General features: G+C 45.4%; 2 protein-coding genes across 4 annotated transcripts in view; one reads left to right on the plus strand and one right to left on the minus strand.

The window, feature by feature from the left end:
• The window catches only part of Smyd4 (SET and MYND domain containing 4), a 43,238-nt gene extending 37,591 nt beyond the window's left edge, over positions 1–5,647 (plus strand). For all 3 annotated transcript variants that reach the window (XM_047547789.1, XM_047547788.1, XM_047547790.1), the window contains exons 8-11: positions 1,335–1,467; positions 2,344–2,460; positions 2,969–3,092; positions 4,783–5,647. In XM_047547789.1, coding sequence (XP_047403745.1) covers positions 1,335–1,467; positions 2,344–2,460; positions 2,969–3,092; positions 4,783–4,939 — 531 coding nt within the window. In that variant the 3' untranslated portion in view covers positions 4,940–5,647. The remainder of the gene's footprint in view (positions 1–1,334; positions 1,468–2,343; positions 2,461–2,968; positions 3,093–4,782) is intronic.
• A 1,735-nt stretch (positions 5,648–7,382) lies between these two features.
• On the minus strand, positions 7,383–19,778 carry Serpinf1 (serpin family F member 1). The gene is made up of 8 exons (XM_047542647.1): positions 19,661–19,778; positions 15,729–15,816; positions 13,868–14,066; positions 12,271–12,426; positions 11,677–11,880; positions 10,555–10,697; positions 8,199–8,409; positions 7,383–7,764 (listed from the first exon to the last, which is right to left on the minus strand). Exons 2-8 carry the CDS (start codon positions 15,807–15,809, stop codon positions 7,505–7,507), a joined length of 1,254 nt encoding a protein of 417 aa, XP_047398603.1. The 5' UTR covers positions 15,810–15,816; positions 19,661–19,778; the 3' UTR covers positions 7,383–7,504.

Below are 19,778 nucleotides of genomic sequence, written 5' to 3' on the forward strand. Positions count from 1 at the left end.
GGGAGTCTGAGGTAGGAGAATCACACGTTAGAGACCAGCCTGGACAACTTAGAGCCTGTCTCAAATTTTAAAAATAATAATAATAATACTGGGAGTGTATCTTAGTGGTAAAGCACCCCTAAGTTAGATCCTCAGTATCATTTAAAAAAAAAAAAAAGAAAAGATAAAAAATCCTTGGTTAGGACTACTTCAGATCCATTTTGATTCAGGGACTCAGATAATGTCACCAGGACCCCATTTTTCTGATTGCCTCTTTCAGCTCCATTCCCTCTGTGCTAGCCCCATCATCAGACAGACTTCCCTCTCCCCATGCAAGAGCTGCCAGCAGCTCAACCTCCTTGTCTTCCCTGCCCAGGAGGATGAAAATGTGTGCCACTCCAACACAGTCTGGGCAAAAAGTCTTACTGTGTCATTAACCCAGTGACTGTGACTGAAGTAAAATCAGAGCCCACAGTTTTCCTCCAGCCATTTAGGTCAGAGGAATGGGTCACATCTAAGCCACACGCCCAACACCTCAGCTATGGTACATTAATTATTGAAGGAATTAAGGGAATTCCCAGGAGAAATTGGGTTGCTTTTACCAAACGATGGCATAGATATTGGCATCTTAAACACAGCAACTGCCCATCTCAGGTTTACTCCTCTGCCAGAGGAAACAGTGTTCTTAGGAAAGACAAAGCTAATTATGCTGGAAAGCTAGAGTTGCAAACCTAAGGTCGAATGTGGGGAGGCCTCACCTAGCACCTTTTGGGATTGGTTTTTTTGTGGGTTTATTTTTTGTTGTTGTTGTTGTTTAGTTTTGTTTTTGGTGGTGGTGGTGCTGTGGTGCTAGAGATGGAACCCAGAGCCTTGTGCATTGCTAGGCAAGTGCTCTATCCACAAGCTATACCCCAGCCATTTTTTTAGATTTTATTTTGAGATGGTCTTTCTAAGTGGCCCAGGCTGGCCTCAAACTTGAGTCTTCTTGCCTAAGCTTTCTGAGTAGCTTGGATTATAGGCTCGCACCATCCAGCTCTGTTGACATTTTTATAACCACTAGAAATGTGTTTGTCACCAGAGGCCTGGCCCCAAAGAGAGGTAAGAGAGGGGCTGCTGAAATGGAAAGAAATTGTGAACTATTCTGGAACAATTCTCAGAAATTAAATCTCAGGATTAGATCAGCTGTTGCTTTCATTGGAATAGTTACTATCAGACAAAATTCAGTCAGGCTTTGATCCTGATGTATTATTATAGGAACCTCTTTCCCCATCATGTCAGTGATCCTGTAATGTAAGCACGTGCAGTATTAATATCTGACTCCAGTATAGGAATAAAGACAGTGCTGACTTCCACAGGGAGATGATGTGCTGAGCTGTGACAACAAATCTTGTACAGAATCTGTCAGCAGGGATCACCTGGTCTCTCAGTTACAAGACCTTCAGCACCAGGTTGGGATGGCCCAGAAGCTTCTCAGAAGTGGTAAACTAGGTGAGACTGGCTCCCTGCTTCGATTCTCCAACCCCTTCTCTTTCATTTATTCTCATAACATCTTGCACTCAAATATACTCAGGAATGATTGAAAAACTGAATTTAATTATCCCTATACCAGCCACAAGATGGCTATATAGGCCAATGAGAATAAACCCTAACCAGTTCAAACTGGTGTCCTTGAAAAAGTGCCAGATGGTTCAAGCTGTTGTTGTCTTAGGCATCAGATAGCTAAGTTACAACTATCTGAACTTATGCTGACCACTGTAGGATTATCTCTGACTTCATGAGCTTTGTGCAGTTCCAGAAGTTCAGTATCATTTATTTTAACTCCACAGACTTAATGACCTAACTTCCTACGAAGGTTGTTCTGCCCTCATCAGGGCCTGTCTCTTCCAGAGAGCAGTGAGGCATGTGCCCTGAGATAAGAATCCTGTTCTTGGGCTGGGTGTAGCTCAGTCAGTGGTAGAGTATTTGCCTAGCATCACACATGAGGTCCTGGGTTTGATCCTTAGCATCACAACACCACCAAAAAAAAAAAAAAAAAAAAAAAAGGAAAAGGAAAGAAGCCTGTCTTTGAAAGTGTAGCTTTTAGATTCCTGCTTACTGTTGAAAATTAGAGCTTGACATCATGGGAAGAGGTAACAACCCAAGGAAAGAGTGGGGAGTTTCCACATTCAGCCTGGTATATACAGAACTTGAAACCTACGTTCTCATTTTCAGGACTGGGTCTGTGTCCGTAGTGAGACTGTTTTGTTTTGTCTTTGTGGTGCTGGGGTTTGAACCCGGGGCCTTGTGCTTGCAAGGCAAGCACTCTACCAACTAAGCTATCTTCCCAGCCCTTATTTTTTGTTTTATTTTGTTTTTAATTAACAGAACAAGCCATTCAGCAGTTGTTGGGGTGCCAGCGCGATGCAGAGAGCTTCCTGTCGCCCGAGCACACCATGATGGGAGAAATTGAGGATGACCTGGCCCAAGCCTATGCTGCCTTAGGTATTGGCACCTGCTTTCATTTCCTGCCTTGTGTGTTTTGTCCTATTCCTCACCTTTTCTGGTCGGTTCTTTCAGTCTTTAAACTGAGGCTGCTCTCCCTTCCATTTGGCTTTCTACACTCTGGAAATTTATCCAAGTTGCCTCTGTTTTTGCAGTTCTGAGGATTGAACCCAGGGCCTTGTGCATGCTAGGCAAATACTCTACCACTGAGCTACATTCCCAGCCCTTGAGTGTGGTAGTTCTTGTGTGCGTATGTGTGCATGCACGTGTGTGCACGCGTGCGTGCATGCCAGGGATTGAACCCAGAGGTATTTAACCTCTGAGCCAAATCCCCAGCCCTTTTTATATTTTATTTTGAGACAGGGCCTTGCTAAGTTTCTGAGGCTGGCTTTGAACTTGTGATCCTCCTACCTCAGCCTCCTGAGCTGCTGGAATTACAGGCATGAGCCACCACACCCAGCTTAACTATGGTTCATTAGAGGAATAAGATTTTTCTTTTTTCTGACAGGAGATTGGCAAAAGTCAGCTACCCACCTACAGAAAAGTCTCCGAGTGGTTGAGGCTCGCCATGGGCCATCCAGTGTTGAAATGGGCCATGAACTCTTCAAACTGGCCCAAGTCTTGTTCAATGGGTAAGTTTGTCCCTTTTCCTAGTGCTTTGGCAGGGCACACATTGCCCTGTTTTTCACTAGGTCCTTTTGTGTATGTTTTCTATGGTGCTTTTAAGCATGTTGAAACTTTTTTCTTTCCTCTTTTAAAGAGATCTTTGCCTTCTGTTTTATAGACAAACTTGAAGCTTTAAATTTTCCTCCTGAGAGACACAGGGAAAGCACTTAAATCTGAAGTAAATTTCCCAGGGGGGACTTGCCTGGCAGCCCCACCACCCACCAGCATAGCATTCCTTCTCATTCCTCTCTGGTTAATCACACCTCCTTGCCTCTCATTTCCAACACCCTCAACTCCAGGGGCTCTGCCTTTTCCCTAGTTTGCATCCTATTCCTTTTAAAGTAGTTGTTTTCAACCAGGAATGATTTTGCCCACAGACAGTATTTGGCACTGTATGGAAATAGTTTCAATTGCCATTCTTGGGATTAAGGGGTACTACTAGCATCTATTGGATAGAGGCTGGAGGTACTGCTAAATCCCCCACAATATTCAGGAGAGGTCCCAGAGAAAAGAGTTATCTATCCCCAGATAGCAGTCATGTCAAGGTTGAAAAATCCTGCTTTAAAGGTTAAAAGAAGGAACTGGGCCAGGTACCCTGGTGTATGCCTGTAATTCCAGTGGCTCAGGAGGCTGATGCAGGAGGATCATAAGTTCAAAGCCAACCTTAGTAACTTAACAAGGCCCTAAGCAACTTATTAAGACTCTTTCACAAAATAAAAAATAAAAAGGGCTGAGGATGTGACTCTGTGATTAAGCACCCCTGGGTTCAATCCCTGGTACATATCAGTCAGAGAGCACTTGCCTAGCATTCATGAGGCCCTGGGTTCAAACTCCAATACCACCACATACACAAATAAGCAAACAAACAAACATTAAGAATAAGGAACAGCATGGTTGATAAGGTGATGCCTCACCCACTTTCTTTACTGAGATTATTGGTGGAGGACTGATTTTAGTATTTCTGGATATAATATCTCCAGACTTTAAAACTATCGTTGGTATACATTGGTAAGAGAAAGTGTTGGAAGCTTATGAAGCTTAAACCTAAAATTGAGTCATGGGAAGACCATTTGGTCAAAGAGAGAGGAAAGAGTGCAGAGTTTTGGTCAGGGTAGACTAGGTTACCCTAAGATGAACACTTGCATAAACATTGCATAAAAACCAGGCATGGTAGCACATGCCTACAGTCTCAGTGATTCGGGAGGCTGCGACAGGAGGATCACAAGTTCAAGGCCAGCCTCAGGAATTTAGTGAGACCCTAAGCAACTTAGTGAGACCCTGTCTCAAAATAAAAAATCAAAAGGGCTGGGAATGTGGTTCAGTGGTTAAGTGCCCTTGGGTTCAATCCCTGGTAGTAGTAGTAGTAGTAATAATAATAATAATAATAAACAACCTTGCATAAATATCAGATTAGAACTTTAAATTTGCTTGTTTTTCTCAAGATTCTGAAGTCTTTATACTTTTTATCATAGCTTTTTTTCTTAAGATTCACCTTGCAGTGTATTTGTGAAAGTGTCTTATCTACCCTAGGCTGTAAGATCCTGGAGGATAGAAATGAACTTAGATGGCTTTCTGTCTTTCACAGTATGTGAATAAGCCATCAATTAACATTTGCTTGACTGACTAAACTGACTTCTCTCACCTCCCTTTGTTCAGGTTCGCAGTATCTGAAGCTCTGAAAACCATACAAAAGGCAGAGAAAGTTCTGTTGGTACACTATGGCCCTTGGAGTGATGAGATCCAGGAGCTGCAAAAGATGAGATCCTGTTTATTGGACTTGCCACCCATCCCTGGAGGGCCTTTAGGACTCTGACCCACTGGAAAGGAATCATGGCAGTTAAAGAGATTCTGTTGCTACTGACATGACATCAGAGAAGGCAGGACTTGCCCAGCTATCCCAAGCCGAGCATTATGAGGGGCAAGGAGGACTCTGAAAACATTGCAGTTGGAGATGCACACCTATTTTGATGGATATGTCTTGAGGTGGTTAATTGCTCTCCAATAAAAAACTCCCAGGCCCCAGAAAAGACTTACAACTAGTATCTGGAGAATCCAAGCCCTTTAAAAGGATTGTAGCTGATCTACAGGCATCTGGATGTTAGCCTGGGGTTTTGGCTAGATTCCATTTCACTTAATGATGAGAATCTGTTTCCCTGGAACATTCCTATGGTTTCTAGTAGTAATGAAATGTTGCATACCACTCCAGTGGGAACTTCAACTCTTAGTAGTTATATTGTAATTGAAAAATAATTATAAAGCAAGAAACCAACTTGGCTTCTTAACCCTAGAGACACAGGATTCTACTTACAGCATCTAGCTTCCTCAAATCCTTTGTTAAAACCAGGGAAATATAAATTGTTACATAGGAAAATATATATGGGGCCATTTTATTGTTGGACAGTTTCTTCCTGTGATGGCAACTCTGTATTTGTTTTACCATTCCTTATTCTCTGGTTTTCGCAGAGTTGTTTTGGGAGACTCACTAACCAAACACTAATAAAATTAAACTCACAGGAATGATTCGATAACACACGTGCCTCCCTTTTGAGTTCTACCTGTTAGCAAACTTGAAAAGAAACTACTTACTCCTACCAGCCTTCCCCAAGCTGGCAAATGAAATACATACTGTGTGAGTACCGGGAAAGAGGGAGGGGGACCTCAAAAAATGCTGAGAGGGCCCTGGTGATGTTGTTCAGTGGTAGAGTCATGAGTTCCTTGGTTCGATCCCCAGTGCCACCAGAAGAAAAGTGCTGAGGGTGTATGGACGTTGCTATTCGTGGTCTCAAACTCAAGAAGCAGAAGGTAAGCGATGGCATTCCATGAGGATATACAGCAATAATCCGGACCCCATCCTGGTCAGAAGGCTGTGAGAGTCTCTAGGTCTGAACCCTGTTACTATATCACTACTGGTGACCAAGTGGTTCAGATGAGTTAGTGGGAAGGAATGCCAGGTCCACACTACTTTTGAAGCCTTGCCCACCCTGACCATGCCCAAGAAGTGCCTGTCAGTTGCCATGGCATTACAGTCAGGAAATGAATAGCCCCAAGAGGCCTGGCAGCAGCTTTCCAAAAATCTAAATGTCTAGAATACAGGTTAGCATTCAAACACTTGAATGGAAATCAGGCAGAATGTGGTTTCTCTTCTCTAATAACTCATTGTGGCAAAGGAGTACCCAGTGAGATTTTTTTCTAGGACTTTTTCAAGAAAAAAATTTTAGTCAATTGCAGATAATTCTGTAGTTATTCCATTCCAAACACTTACCATGTTTACTGTTCCTAAAGAAGGCTCTGTCGTACTTTGTAATGTAGGTATACTTCCCTAAAGAATACATTTAGAATTTTACATATAAAGTCCCATTTTATGTGTATCTGGAAGCTTTCTTTAAATGCTTGATTAAAAGAAAGTATTTCTAGCCAGGTACACACCTGTAATCCCAGATACTCAGGAAGTTGAGACAGAAGGATCATAAGTTCAAGGCTAGCCTGGGCAACAGTGAGGCCCTGTCTCAAAATTTAAAAAAATAAAAAGAACTGGGGATATGGCTCGGTGGTTAATCCCTAGGTTCAATCCCTAGTACCAAATAAATAAAATAAAATAAAAAGAGCTGGATGTGATGGTGCATTCCTGTAATCCCAGTGGCTTGGGAGGCTGAGACAGGAGGATCACAATTCAAAGCCAGCCTCAGCAAATTAGTGAGGCCCTAAGCAACTTAGCGAGATTCTGTCTCAAAATAAAAAGGGCTGGGTATATAGCTCAGTGGTTAATAAGCACCCCTCAGTTCAATTCCCAGTACTCTCCCCCAAAAAATCATAGTATGGTTTATTAAAAAGCATGTGCTACTTTGGATCTTAGTTGTCCAGGCTGTCCTTGAACTTATAGTACTCCTGCCTCAACCTCCTGAGTAGCTAGGATTACAGGCATGCACCACCACACTTGGCAGAACTCTTTGCTTACTAATTATTTCAGGTATTTTTATAGTAATGGAAACAACTTAGACAACATGCTTCAGTGATTGTGGGTATGGGAAATGCCTTCCTTTCCTGAAGGATTAGTAGTCCTAATACATAAAAACTCCCACAGCAGAAAAATCAGTCCCTGCATTATACAACACAGATAACTAAAAATTCTTATAAATGGTAGTTTTCTGCAGAGTTTAAACAGAACCAGGCTATAAGTAGGAAATGTGTCTTCATATTAAGCAGCATAGCTCAAAATAGGAAGAACAAAGTAACAAAAGTTAAGGAGAAATAAAAAGTTAAGGAGAAAACTCTTTTATTGCAAAGTATACATTGAAACTAGGGGCATCCTTCATGTAATGTATAATCTGCCATCCCTCTGGGGTTTACTGCTAGGGTTCTAGAATGTTGAAGTGGAGCATTAAGTGCCCCTGGGGTCCAGAATTTTGCCTATGAAGAGAAGGGCTCCTGTGTCGGTGTCCCTCAGTACAAAGATGAAAGGTTGGTTAAGGTGATATTCCAGGGGGAAGGTGAGGTGGGCAGGCTGGAGGTCCGGACTGGGGGTGGTTCCTGCCCCATCCTCATTCCACTCAAAACCAGCCTTGTGTTCCACTTGAGTTAGTTTGATAGGTTTGCCTGTGATCTTGCTGAAGTCTGGTGACTCAAACAAGGATTGCAGCTCTGCAGAAATAGAGATTCCCATTAAAACCACACCGTATCCAACACCCCAGAGAATAAATCCTGAATCCTATATCCTGATTCTCAAAAAGGCAAGCAAACTGAAGTGGAGCCTTGCTTTTGATCTTCTGTGAATCATGTAGACCTCTGAGCTGGCTGAGGGGTAAGTGCTCCACCTCTGAGCACACAGCACATGACAGATTAGAAACCAGGTCAAACAGACCTGTCTGGAGGGGCAGTGTTCTGAGCTTCTGTTACAGGACCGGTGAGGGGGCTGAGGAAGGCAGTTCAGTCTTCCCCTCCAGCACTAGTAAAATGGAGGACATGGTCAGGGCCTTCCAAAAAGGTCACAGAGCCCTGGAGTTCTGCTTAGCAAGGCGGCAAGTAGACTGCACACCCCCTCCCCAACCTAGAGGGAAGGGGCGTGGTAAACATACTCATCTCCTGTATGGACTTGGTAACTTCGCCTTCATAACTCAGCTTCAGCTTGGGGATGCTCAGGACTGCTTGGATAGTCTTCAGTTCTCGGTCTATGTCATGAATGAACTCAGAAGTGAGGCTCTCTTCTATCATGGTCAAGTTCTGGGTCGCTTTTAGGGGCAAGAAGAAGATGATACTCATGCTTCCAGACAAGGGCAGCTGGGCAATCTGAAACAACCGAGAGGAAGCATAAGGCTTAGCCCTTTACAGCCTAGGAGCTTAAGAATGGACATACACCAAGAGCTGTCTTCCTCTTTCTCCTGGTGGGGCTCAAGCCTTATGTGTCCCCAGACCCTGATGTATATAACAGCTGTCACCTAGGTTATTGTTTTCTGACAGCAAGTCATCTCTGAATATTCCTTCAGAAAGTAGGTTTTGAGGCTGGGGATGTGGCTCAGTGCTAGAGTGCTTTCCTAGTGTGTGCATGAGGCCCTGGGTTTGATCCCCAGTACTGCAAAGAGAAAAAGGAAAGACCAGCAGAACACACCTGTTATCCCATTAACTCAGGAGGCTGAGTAAGGAAGGAGAACCTCAAGTTCAAGGCCAGCCTGGGTAATTTAGCAAGACTTTTCTCAAAATAAAAAATAAAAGGGCTGGGGATATAGCTTAGTGGTAAAGTAACCCTGGGGTCTATCCCCAGTACCACCAAAAAAAAAAAAAAAAAAAAGACTGTTAGACTGTTATCTTCTCAGCCTAATACCAACTTAAGTTTTCTGAAAGAATTTTCTGGCATAGTTCTAAAGAGCCAGAATTGAATTTCAGGTCTCTGTTTTTTCCCAAAATCCACCTGCCAATATTTATCTGTTGATTGATCATGTGCTATGTGCAGAGAATTAGACTAGAAATAGGAGTCATGGACACAGTGATACAGAAGCAGCAGTACAATAGAGTTTTTGACCAGAGGTTGTTAACCTAAGGCCCACAGAAAAAAATGGTATCAGGGTCCCAAGAACCCTCCAAAACGGCATTTATCCTCTAATGTCTCAGGTACTTTTGTCCCAAAGAGATCCATAGCCCAAAAAGTATTAAGAACTACTGACAGTAATGGGGGGTGGGAGGGGTTAGTGTTAGGGTTAGAGTTAGGGTTAGGGAGGGGGGCAAGAATGGAGGAAGGAAGGACTGTAAGAGGGAAAAGAGGGGTGGGAGGGGTGGGGGAAGGGGAAAAAATAACAGAATGAATCAAACAACATTATCCTATGTAAATTTATGATTACACAAATGGTAGGCCTTTACGCCATGTACAAACAGAGAAACAACATGTATCCCATTTGTTTACAATAAAAAAAAAAAAAATGTGTGAGAAAAAAAAAAAAAAAAAAAAAAAGAACTACTGACAGGAGCCTGGAGTTGTGGCTTAGTGGTAGAGAGCTTGCCTGGCATGTGTGAGGCCCTGAGTTCGATACTCAGCACCGCATATATATATAAATAAAAATAAAAGATCCATTGACTCCTAAAAATTTTTTAAAAAAAGAACTACTGACAGAGGGCTGGGGTTGTAGCTCAGTGGTGGAGCACATACCTAGCACATGTGAGGCACTGGGTTCAATCCTCAGAACCATATAAAAATAAATAAATAAAAGAAAGGTATTATACCCATCTACATACAACTAAAAAAAATTGTTTTAAAAAAATTGTTTTAAATAAAAAATAAATAAAAAGAACTGACAGAATTACAAGAAGTTAAGTACACATGAAAGCCTTAGAAAGCCAGCAATGTGGAGTTTCTGGCAGTGTTTCAAAGTTTGGTTCTTAATTCTAAACTCAAAAGTTCTCAAGAAAAGATATCAACATAGCTGGTAGAGAGTCCCAGGGAGTTCAGTGCCCAGTACCCCCCAAAAAGGAAAAGACATCAATATTTGAGTGACAAACCTTGAGGATCCATTTTTCATTACCTTAATCCTTATAACAAATCCTAAAAGGATTAGTTTTGACGACTACCTCTCATTTGGTTTTGAGAAGAAAGGTTTAGAGATGTGTTTTGTCTTTTGTTGTTGTTGTTATTAGGGATTTAGCCCAGGGGTACTTTACCACTGAACCCCAACCCCAGTCCTTTTTATTTTTTTATTTTCAGACAGGGTCTCACTAAGTTGCTGAGACTGGCCTCCAAGTTGTGATCCTCCTATCTCAGCCTTCTGAGTTGTTGGGATACAGGCATGTGCCACTACACCTGACTTCAGAAATGTTATTCACTTGCTCAAAGTCATGCAGCTTGCCAAATTCAGGTAGCTGTAGAATCTTAAAAGATTCTATTTACACCATTCTGCCTCTCTGAGACCTCTCCCACCACCCTCCACTGACCTCACCCCTACAGACCTTGCAGTTGAGATCAGAATCCAAGCCGTAGCGTAAAATGGCCTTGGAATCTGACATCATGGGGACTCTCACGGTCCTTTCCTCATCCAAGTGGAAATCCTGCAGGGAAGTCTTTCTGGTGTCAAACTTTGTTACCCACTGCCCTGAAATGAAATGAACAGAGTATCTTGAGCCCCAGTTACCAGACAGGCCATGTGATCACACTGTATCTCCAAAGCCCATTGTTGAAAATTGCCTAGTTAAATCTTAAGTCCTCTGGTTCTGTACTGATACCTGGGGGAATAGCTGCTCCATGCTGGCATGTATTGTTTGGACCCCAGTATTTCCAGGACCCTCTGCAAGTAAATAGGTCCAGAAAACTCAGATGCAAATAAGGTGTTTTTGTTGATTGGACATCTGGGTTACCAAGCTCCTTTGGTTTAATGTGGCTTTGAATATATTGGGTCTGTGACTACTACTCTTTCACTCCCTAGAAATCAAGGCTTGAAATAGGAAGCCATCAAACTTTTCTCTAGGAATTTAGGGGTTCACTTCTTACTGCTACCTGATAAATGGTCACAAAGCATTTTATGGGGGAGACTGCCCAAACCACTCCCTGCAAGGCCTTATCTGAATAGCACTAGCCTCAGAACGAGTCCTATAGGACAGTCTCTGGGTACATCACCATTGCCTAGAAAATTTTTGGTAGATAACTAACAATAGTTTACTGAGCACCTGTTGTGTTCTAGTTATAGTACTAGGGTTGCTGAGAAGACATACAAAGTGTCTGTGAAGTCAGTGTGTGACCTTCACTTTAAAGATGAGAAATAGACCCAGAAAGGTTCTGAAACTTGTACAGGGTCATGCTGCTTATAAAGGCAGGGCCAGGATTTAAACCTGATCTGACTCAAAAGCCAAAAATCTAACCCAGTGCCCAGCACCAATCAGGCTTATACACTTTGTAGACACCAAATACTTGGGAGATGACAAGTAGATATGCTACAGGCATATACAGTTATCACATCCTCCTCTAGCATTGTCCGTGGGTTTGTGTTGGGCAAGGTCTTTGACTTCACCTCTTTCTCAGCCCCCTACAACCCCTGCCATCCACCCTTGGACTAAGAGAAATGGAGAAACCCTCACCCTTGAAGTAAGCCACGCCGAGAAGGAGAATGCTGATTTCACTGGGCACTTCCCTTGTGGACCTGGCAATCTTCCCTTTCATCTGGGCCTGCACCCAGTTGTTAATCTCCTGAAGGTCCACACGAGGGTTGCCAGTCAAGATTCTGGGCCTGGTCCCGTAGGACTTTTCCAGGGGTGCTACAAAGCTGGATTTTATCCGCAGCTCTGAAAAGAGGTGGAGCAGAGGTTAGTGTATAAGAGCTGAGCCAGCACCCTCTCTCTGAGAGCATGCTAGGCTTAGGTTCTGGTTTCCCACTCAGCGGGCTCTGCTTCCTGCTCGGCATCTTCCCATGATTCAACAGGACCTCTGCCAGCTTCCCCAGGAACTGGACAGGTACCAGCAATTTTCACCTACTGCTGTTCTTTCACCTGTTACTGCCTTCTCCAGACCCTCCCACTGTCTCTACTTCCTCTTTCTGATCCTCTCTGGGCTCATAGAACCCTTCCTGCCCACCAGTGCCAGGCCTGGCCTGAGCACACTTGGTCTGCTGTTTAAAAGAAATCCCTGGTGTAGAGCACAGAGCCCTATGCTCTCAGGCTGGAAAGGCAACTGACTCTTCTCAAAGACAATCCGGGAAGCACTCTTGAGGTTCTTCTGGGGGGCGGTGACGGTGGCAAGGAGTTCCTTGTAGGTGCTGTGGATGTCAGGGTTGCTGATCAAGTCATAGTAAAGAGCCCGGTGAATGGTGGATTCAGTTCGCTGCTCCGCTCCTGCCAGAGAGACAAGGACAAGAGCCTTGATAACTGCCTTCCAGCTTAATCAGGCATTTGCCAGGACAGGGAGACTATACCTCTATTCTTTTTTGCATACTGAGAGCCTAAATAGGCCAATACTGCAGACACTCTAAGCAGGCAAGGAATTTGAGGGCAATGGAGGCAAAAGTGACTGCATGCTTAGAGATTTTCTTAGGGGCACCAGCCTAGAGAGAGGTAAAGGTGGGGGTGAGGCAAAGTCCCCATACTTCTCCCATCACCAAACCAAACACTTTTTTTTTTTTATAATGGTTGAAATTATTTTGTGGTAACCTATTTATCATTACCCCCTATGAACTCAGCCGTGACCCCACTGAGGGTGAACCAGTCAGATCCCCAGAAACTGAGCGAATGGCTGACACTTCATCCAGCTTGTTTTTTTTTTTTTTTATTGTAAACAAATGGGATACATGTTGTTTCTCTGTTTGTACATGGCGTAAAGTCATACCATTTGTATAATCATAAATTTACATAGAGTAATGCTGTTTGATTCATTTAGTTATTTTTTTCCCTTCCCACCCACCCCTCCCACCCCTCTTTTCCCTCTATATAGTCCTTCCTTCCTCCATTCTTGCCCCCCTCCCTAACCCTAACTCTAACCCTAACACTAACCCCTCCCACCTCCCATTATGTGTCATCATCCACTTATTAGTGATATCATTCGTCCTTTGTTTTTTTGAGATTGGCTTATCTCACTTAGCATGATATTTTCCAATTTCATCCATTTGCCTGCAAATGCCATAATTTTATCATTCTGTATGGCTGAGTAATATTCCATTGTATATATACACCACAGTTTCTTTATCCATTCATCAATTGAAGGGCATCTAGGTTGGTTCCACAATCTGGCTATGGTGAACTGAGCAGCTATGAACATTGATGTGGCTGTATCTCTGTAATATGCTGATTTTAAGTCCTTTGGGTATAGGCCAAGGAGTGGGATAGCTGGGTCAAATGGTGGTTCCATTCCAAGTTTTCTAAGGAGTCTCCACACTGCTTTCCAGAGTGGCTGCACTAATTTGCAGTCCCACCAGCAATGTATGAGTGTACCTTTCTCCTCACATCCTCGCCAACACCTGTTGTTGCTTGTATTCTTGATAATCGCCATTCTAATTGGGGTGAGATGGAATCTTAGGGTGGTTTTGATTTGCATTTCTCTTATTACTAGAGATGTTGAACATTTTTCCATATTCATCCAGCTTGTTTAAGGAAGGGATGAATGAGTGTTAAAGTCGCCGTGTCCATAAGTGGTGGGAATTGGGGGCGTGCAGCCCTCAAGCTCAAGACGGGGTCACCTTCCCAGTACCCCTTCACCCATCCTGGAGCCACACACACACACAGAGACACAGTGGGGGACTCCCCCCAGGCCACCTGGGGCCTTCTGCAGCTGCATACTCACCCAGTGAAAGGGCAGAGAGAGCGGTGGCCACGCTGAGCGGGGAGAGCAGCACGTTGGCAGTGGGACTCGCGCTGGATCTCAGGCGATACAGGTCATAGCCAAAGTTGGAGACAGCTGCTGCCAGCTTGTTCACAGGCACTTTGAAGAAGGGGTCCTCCTCCTCCACTGGTGCCCCTGTGCTGTCAGGATCCAAGGAACCCTGGTGGGTGACAGGAAGTCCTGGATTAGAGGACAAGGACCAGTGGAGATGCACAGCGAATGATGTCTCCTGTGGTTTTGGGTGGGGTTTTTGTTCTGGCCCCTGGGGCCTGTCCTTCCTAGTTTTGGTATGCTTAGTCTTAAGATTGGAATAAACAACTAATTAGAACAAATTAAAAAATAAATAATAAAAACAAAGAAAGAAAGATTGGAATGAGTTTGCTCCCTGGTTAAGCATGTGCTGTCTGCTGGGGAGAATCTGCCCAGAAGAGAAACTGACTGGCCAGGTTTAAACACTTGTGACCTGTGAGTTGCAAGCCTGACACACTCTTTTAAAAAAATGGCACTAGGGCATGGTGGCACACAGCTCTAACCCCAACCACTCGGAGGTTAAGCCAGGAGGATTATAAATTTGAAGCCATCCTGGAAAACTTAATGAGACCCTGTCTGAGAATAAAAAAATAAAAAGGGCTGGGGCTGTAACTTGGTGGGAGAGGGCTTGCCTAGCATGTGCAAAGCCCTGGATTTGATTCCCCACCTCCAAAATAGGTAAGGAACTACCCTCCCCACTCCCCAAGGAACCCTACACTCAGGCCACACCAGGCTCTCGTCTGCTCACCCTTGCTGACTGCTCCCAAGTCTCTGCAGGTCTTTCATGATCAGATGTCTTTTCCTCCATCACAGATTTCCCCTGACCACCCCTATCTGAAGGGCACTTTTGGTTTTCTGATCTTTTTGTAGCACCTGCTACCACTCACTTATTAGCTACCTACCATTACACCAAGCTCTTTGATAGTTCTTTTTTCTTCTTCTTTTTCCCCCCTTCTTTTGGTACTGCTGGGGATGGAACCCAGGGCCTCACACATGGTAGGCAAGTGCTCTGTCACTGAGCTACACCTAGAACTAGGTCTGCTAGTTTCTTCTAACTTATTTCAATTCATACTTGTTAATATATTTATCCGATACCCCAAAAAACTAATATCTCAAAAAAATTGAGTTCCTTGAAAGCAAGAATTGCTTTTATGTTCCTACCCATCCCCAGCAACTTCAGAGTAAGTGTTCAGTAGGTAAGAAATAAATGAAAGGCCACAATGGCCATGTAGGGAAACAGAGACTGAGGTAAGAGTGACTTGTCTAAATCACCAAGCCAGAATTCAAACTCAGAATCCATGACAAAGTCCAGGGCTCCAGCTGATAGTTCCTAGCTGCCTTGTTCCTTGTGTGGCATGGCCACCCTAACACACAGTCATACAGCAGAGGCTTTCCTCCAAGTGTCTGTATCTGCCTCTGCAATCCTACTGTGCTCTCTGGCCAGGAGAGAGGTCCATCCGCATTCATTCATCCTTTGCTGTGTCCTGGTCAGCATCAGAGCAAACACTCGAGAACACCACCCACTCAGTGAGCCCCACAAGTAGTACAAGTAAATGAGGAAGGGTCATTAGTTAAGGGCACCCTGGGTTTTTGTCCCCACTCTATCCCCTGAAAGATGAGGTAAGGCATTTGCTCTCTGTTTTGTTGCTGGAGAAACCAATGCTCTTGAGGAATAAAGGCCAGAGCCTGGCTTGGAACCCAAGTGCCAGTTCTCTGTCCTGTCTCCCATGCTGCCTGTCAAGGAGGGGCTGGGATGACTGATGCCTCCACCTGCCCTCCCATTCCCACTGACCTCCGAACTGCCAGCGACATTCTGGCAGCTGATGTGCCCAAGTAGGGCTCCCATCCAGAGCAGTAGCACGAGAACCTGCATCCTGGACCTGCAAGAGATACAAGAGGAACAGGCCACTCCCCTGCCCCGTCACACCACCGTGGACAGAGGATGAGCAGGGTAAATACCTTCCCAGACTGGAAGTGGACCCTCAGCCTGAGGACCACTCCCTCCCGATTCTGTACCTATCTCTCCATCCACAGTCCACCAGGAGCTGTGTTCTCATCCCATGCTCTCTGTTAGGGGACCCACCTTAAACCTAAAGCTCCAGAGCAACTAAGACCCAGCAGTGGGCTCCTCTGCATGGAGTATGATCTAGTCCAAATGCAAACTCAGGCTTTTCCCTGGAGGAACCCAGCCAGCTCATTTGATAGAATTTGAACCCTTTTTCCCAAAGCAATGGGGGCAGAACCCAGGTCTCTGTAGAATCACCAAATACCAAGAATGGAAGCATCTGGTCCAGCCCTCACAAGTTCTCAAACTCTTCTTGAATTCCTCTGACCTGAAACCTGTGGCCTCCTAAGAGTGCTCATTCCCTTCTCCTCTCCATTTCAAGAGCTGTTCCCCTCATGGTTAGCAGGCAGGGTCTAGGTTCAAATCTTGATTCTGGAACTTAATTGCTTCTAAAAAGATAATTTTTTCCTTGTAAAATGTAAATAAGTTGGGCACAGTGGCACACACTTGTAATCCCAGCTACTTAGGAGGCTGAGACAGGAGGACTGTAAATTCGGGTAGCCTGGGCAGTTTAATAAGACCCTGTCTCAAAAATATAAAATAAAAGGGCTGAGGATGTGGCTCAGTAGTATAACACTTGCCTAGCAAGGCCCTGACTTCAATCCTTGGTATCATAATAAATAAAGTACTCACCTATTGTTATGAAAATTAAAAATTAGACAATGTCGTAGCAGCACTTAGTGGGTAGGCACCCACAGCTGAACTTCAACCAGAATCCTGTGGTTTCATGGCTCCCCTGTAAACCCATGTCCTCCTCCCCATTCCAGCTCAAGATTAGCTCTTAAACTCCTTCTTTCCTTTAGGTTAAAGCATCCAACTTCTTGGTAAGATCACCCACATTTTTTTCACCTCCCCCAGCAATAGCCCTTCTGCCCAGCCTCTGGTCTGGCACCTGGACCACAAGGGAAAATTCAAATCTGGGTCTAGGGCTCTCAATCCTCCTGTATTCACCTCATCTTTGCAGTCCCCTGGAGTCAGGATCTAGGGATGGGAGGGGATGAAGGCAGCTGAGGGGAGGGTTGCAGATACAATCTTTAAGAGACATTTTACTTATTTATTTACTATTCATTGGCATTGGGGATTGAACCCCCAAGGGGGGATGCTTTATCACTGAGCTATAGCCCTGGTCCTTTTTATTTTTTATTTTGAGAAAGGGTCCTGCTAAATTGCTGAGGCTGGGCTCGAACTTGCAATCCTCCTGCCTCAATCTCCCTAGTTGCCAGAATTACAGGCGTGTGGCACCACACCCAACTCCAAGAGGCCTTCTAGCTACAAAGTCAGACAGAGCCTCAGTAACCAGGACCCCTGGATGCTCCGTGTTCTCCCTCCATCCATTCTGCAACATACACACAAAGCCCGAGGGTCTCCTGGACTCTTATCTTCATCCTTTTACACACACACACCACCAACTTTTCTGTCTTCCCAAAGCAAATTGGATCAGAAAAGTTAGAGTGCAGTGTGTGATTGTTGGCTAAAGTCCTTAAAATTAAATCTGATAATCCACTGGACAATACTGTAGTACATGAGAGGCAACAAAAGAAACAATCTCTGAGTTTGCTCAGCTTAAGGCAGGACTGCTGGCAGGAACCAACCCAGGCTTTCTAAGTCCTCCTTTCAGACTGATCTGAGTGAGACTTCCAGGGAGCCCTGTGTTCTCAGCCAGCTGCTCTTCCACTTGGCTGCCCTGCCGCTCCAGGAGGAACCATCCATTGAGACTATAGGAAAAACTTTCAGTGGCACAAGATAGAGACTTCAACGCCATCCATCCAGCTTGCGATTGGTCTCCACCCAGCCAACCCGCCCAGGGCTGTCAGGAGACTGAAAATTCAGTGAGATGCATGGGAGGCAAGACTAGAGGAAAAGCTGTCTGCTCGGGTTCCTCTTGCAGCAGTAGGGAATTGAGAGAAAAGGGAGGAGACAGATCATCCTGGCAGAGTATTTAAGGAAGTAATTCAGATGCACTTGAAAGTAGGACCTTCTTGAGTCCATTTAGAGGGACTACAAGTCCCAGATCAGTGACTGATCTTTGTCACCAAATGCATAGACTGAGGATGGAAGATGAAGTGAGGGAATCTTTCGGGAAGGCACAGAGGTCCAAAGCCAGCCCCAGAGCTAGATGCAGGGATAGGCAGTATAAGAGGCATGTCTTTGAATCCTTCACCTCAAGTCATAGGGATAAAGGAAGTGGAGAGATTAAAGCCACCTACAAGGGGACTGAGAGGGCAGAAATTAAGGGTCTGCAAAGGGTGCCCCTCAGAACACATGGAAAGTCCTGTAAAAGATGACTATTGTGTGGGCTGGGGCAGACAAACATTGGCTGGCCAGGGGCACAGAGACAATGATGCCATCCTGGCCAAAGGGCAGTACTAGAGTCAGACTCCTGGCCCACAGGTGGGGGAGGGCTGGGAAGGAGGTGAATATGGTTCCTGCTGGCCAAGGTCAGCCTGCCTTCCTTTCTTCCACGAATCAAGAGGCACAGGAACTGGGATGTTGTGATCTGGACTCCAAGCTGGGAGGATAAATTTAAGCCAATACATGTGTTTCAGATTAAACCCAGTGTGAGACAAACATCATTGCTCCTCCTCCTTCTCCTCCACCTCCTCCCAGAACCACACAGCCTTTAAGCCACATGGCCATAGTGCAAGGAAGGGCACCTCCCTCTCCCCTGGCTCTGGGAACAAATTTCTAGGGGTCGGCTCTGGCCCACCCATGGTGACACTACCAACCCTCAGGCAATGTTTCTCCTGAAATCTTAGAACCTGAATGAGTCAGGTCAAGTTGCCCCACAGTGTCACCTACCATGACCCCAGAAGGACCAGCCCTGGGGTCCCACCCGACTCTACTCCCCTAGGGACTGAAGGCCTGGTAGACAGGCCTGGGCCAAACAGAGGTGGGGTTTCGGGAGCCTGTAGCTTTTCTTTGGCTCAGGCCACTCCCGCCTGTGGCTTGCCCCAGGGAATGTAAAGGATGTGCTAGGGCAGCCAAGCCCCAAAACCCTTGCACTGGCTGAGCTAAACAGTGGTCATTGTTTGCAAAAGGCCATGACCTCATGTGTCTCCCAGTTTTTGTTCACAGATCATGTGGCCTAAGAGAATGGTGGGAACAGAAGAGAAGGACCCTGCTGTACTCCAGCCCTCAGGCAGGGCTCGGCAGAACAGCTGCTTGGTGGCATTGGAAAACTGCCTTTGAAATCAGCACCAGTTAGTTTTGAAGAAGCAGCAGAGAGCTGAGCGAGTGGAAGCCAGGCTGGGCCGCAGGAGGGCCACCTTCCCCAGTGCCCCTGGCAGAGATAGTGCCCTGAGAGCCTCCTTCCCTTTTGGGTGCTGCTCCGACCTGACCCAGAGCTTCCCCTTCACACACCCTCATTCCATTGTCTCCCACTCACTCCATTCATAAGTCCTTCCAGTGTCTTCAACTGCTGTGGAGGACTGGGGATAACTGGCTCCTGGTCTTCTGCCCTCCTACTCTCTCTGCCCTCTCTCATCCACTCAGTCTGGTACCCCAGTTTCAGGGCATACTGCCTCCCCACCTCCTTCTCCTTGCACCCCTCTTTTCTGCTCCCTGGGGTACTCCTGCTTCTTCCAGTCCTCCAATTCCAGGGGACCTCTCCCAACCTCCCCTGACACCCAGACCCACAGACCAGACAGGAGCTGCTTTACCTGTGCTTCTCGGCAGCTCCACTCCCAGCTCAGGAAACTCTCAGCCTGCACACTGAGGGGCTCCAGCAAGCAGCCTTTCAACCCAGCGTCCAGCAGGCTTCAGATTACAGCTACTCCT

This window comes from Sciurus carolinensis, chromosome 3, assembly GCF_902686445.1.
Source record: "Sciurus carolinensis chromosome 3, mSciCar1.2, whole genome shotgun sequence".
NCBI lineage: Eukaryota > Metazoa > Chordata > Mammalia > Rodentia > Sciuridae > Sciurus > Sciurus carolinensis.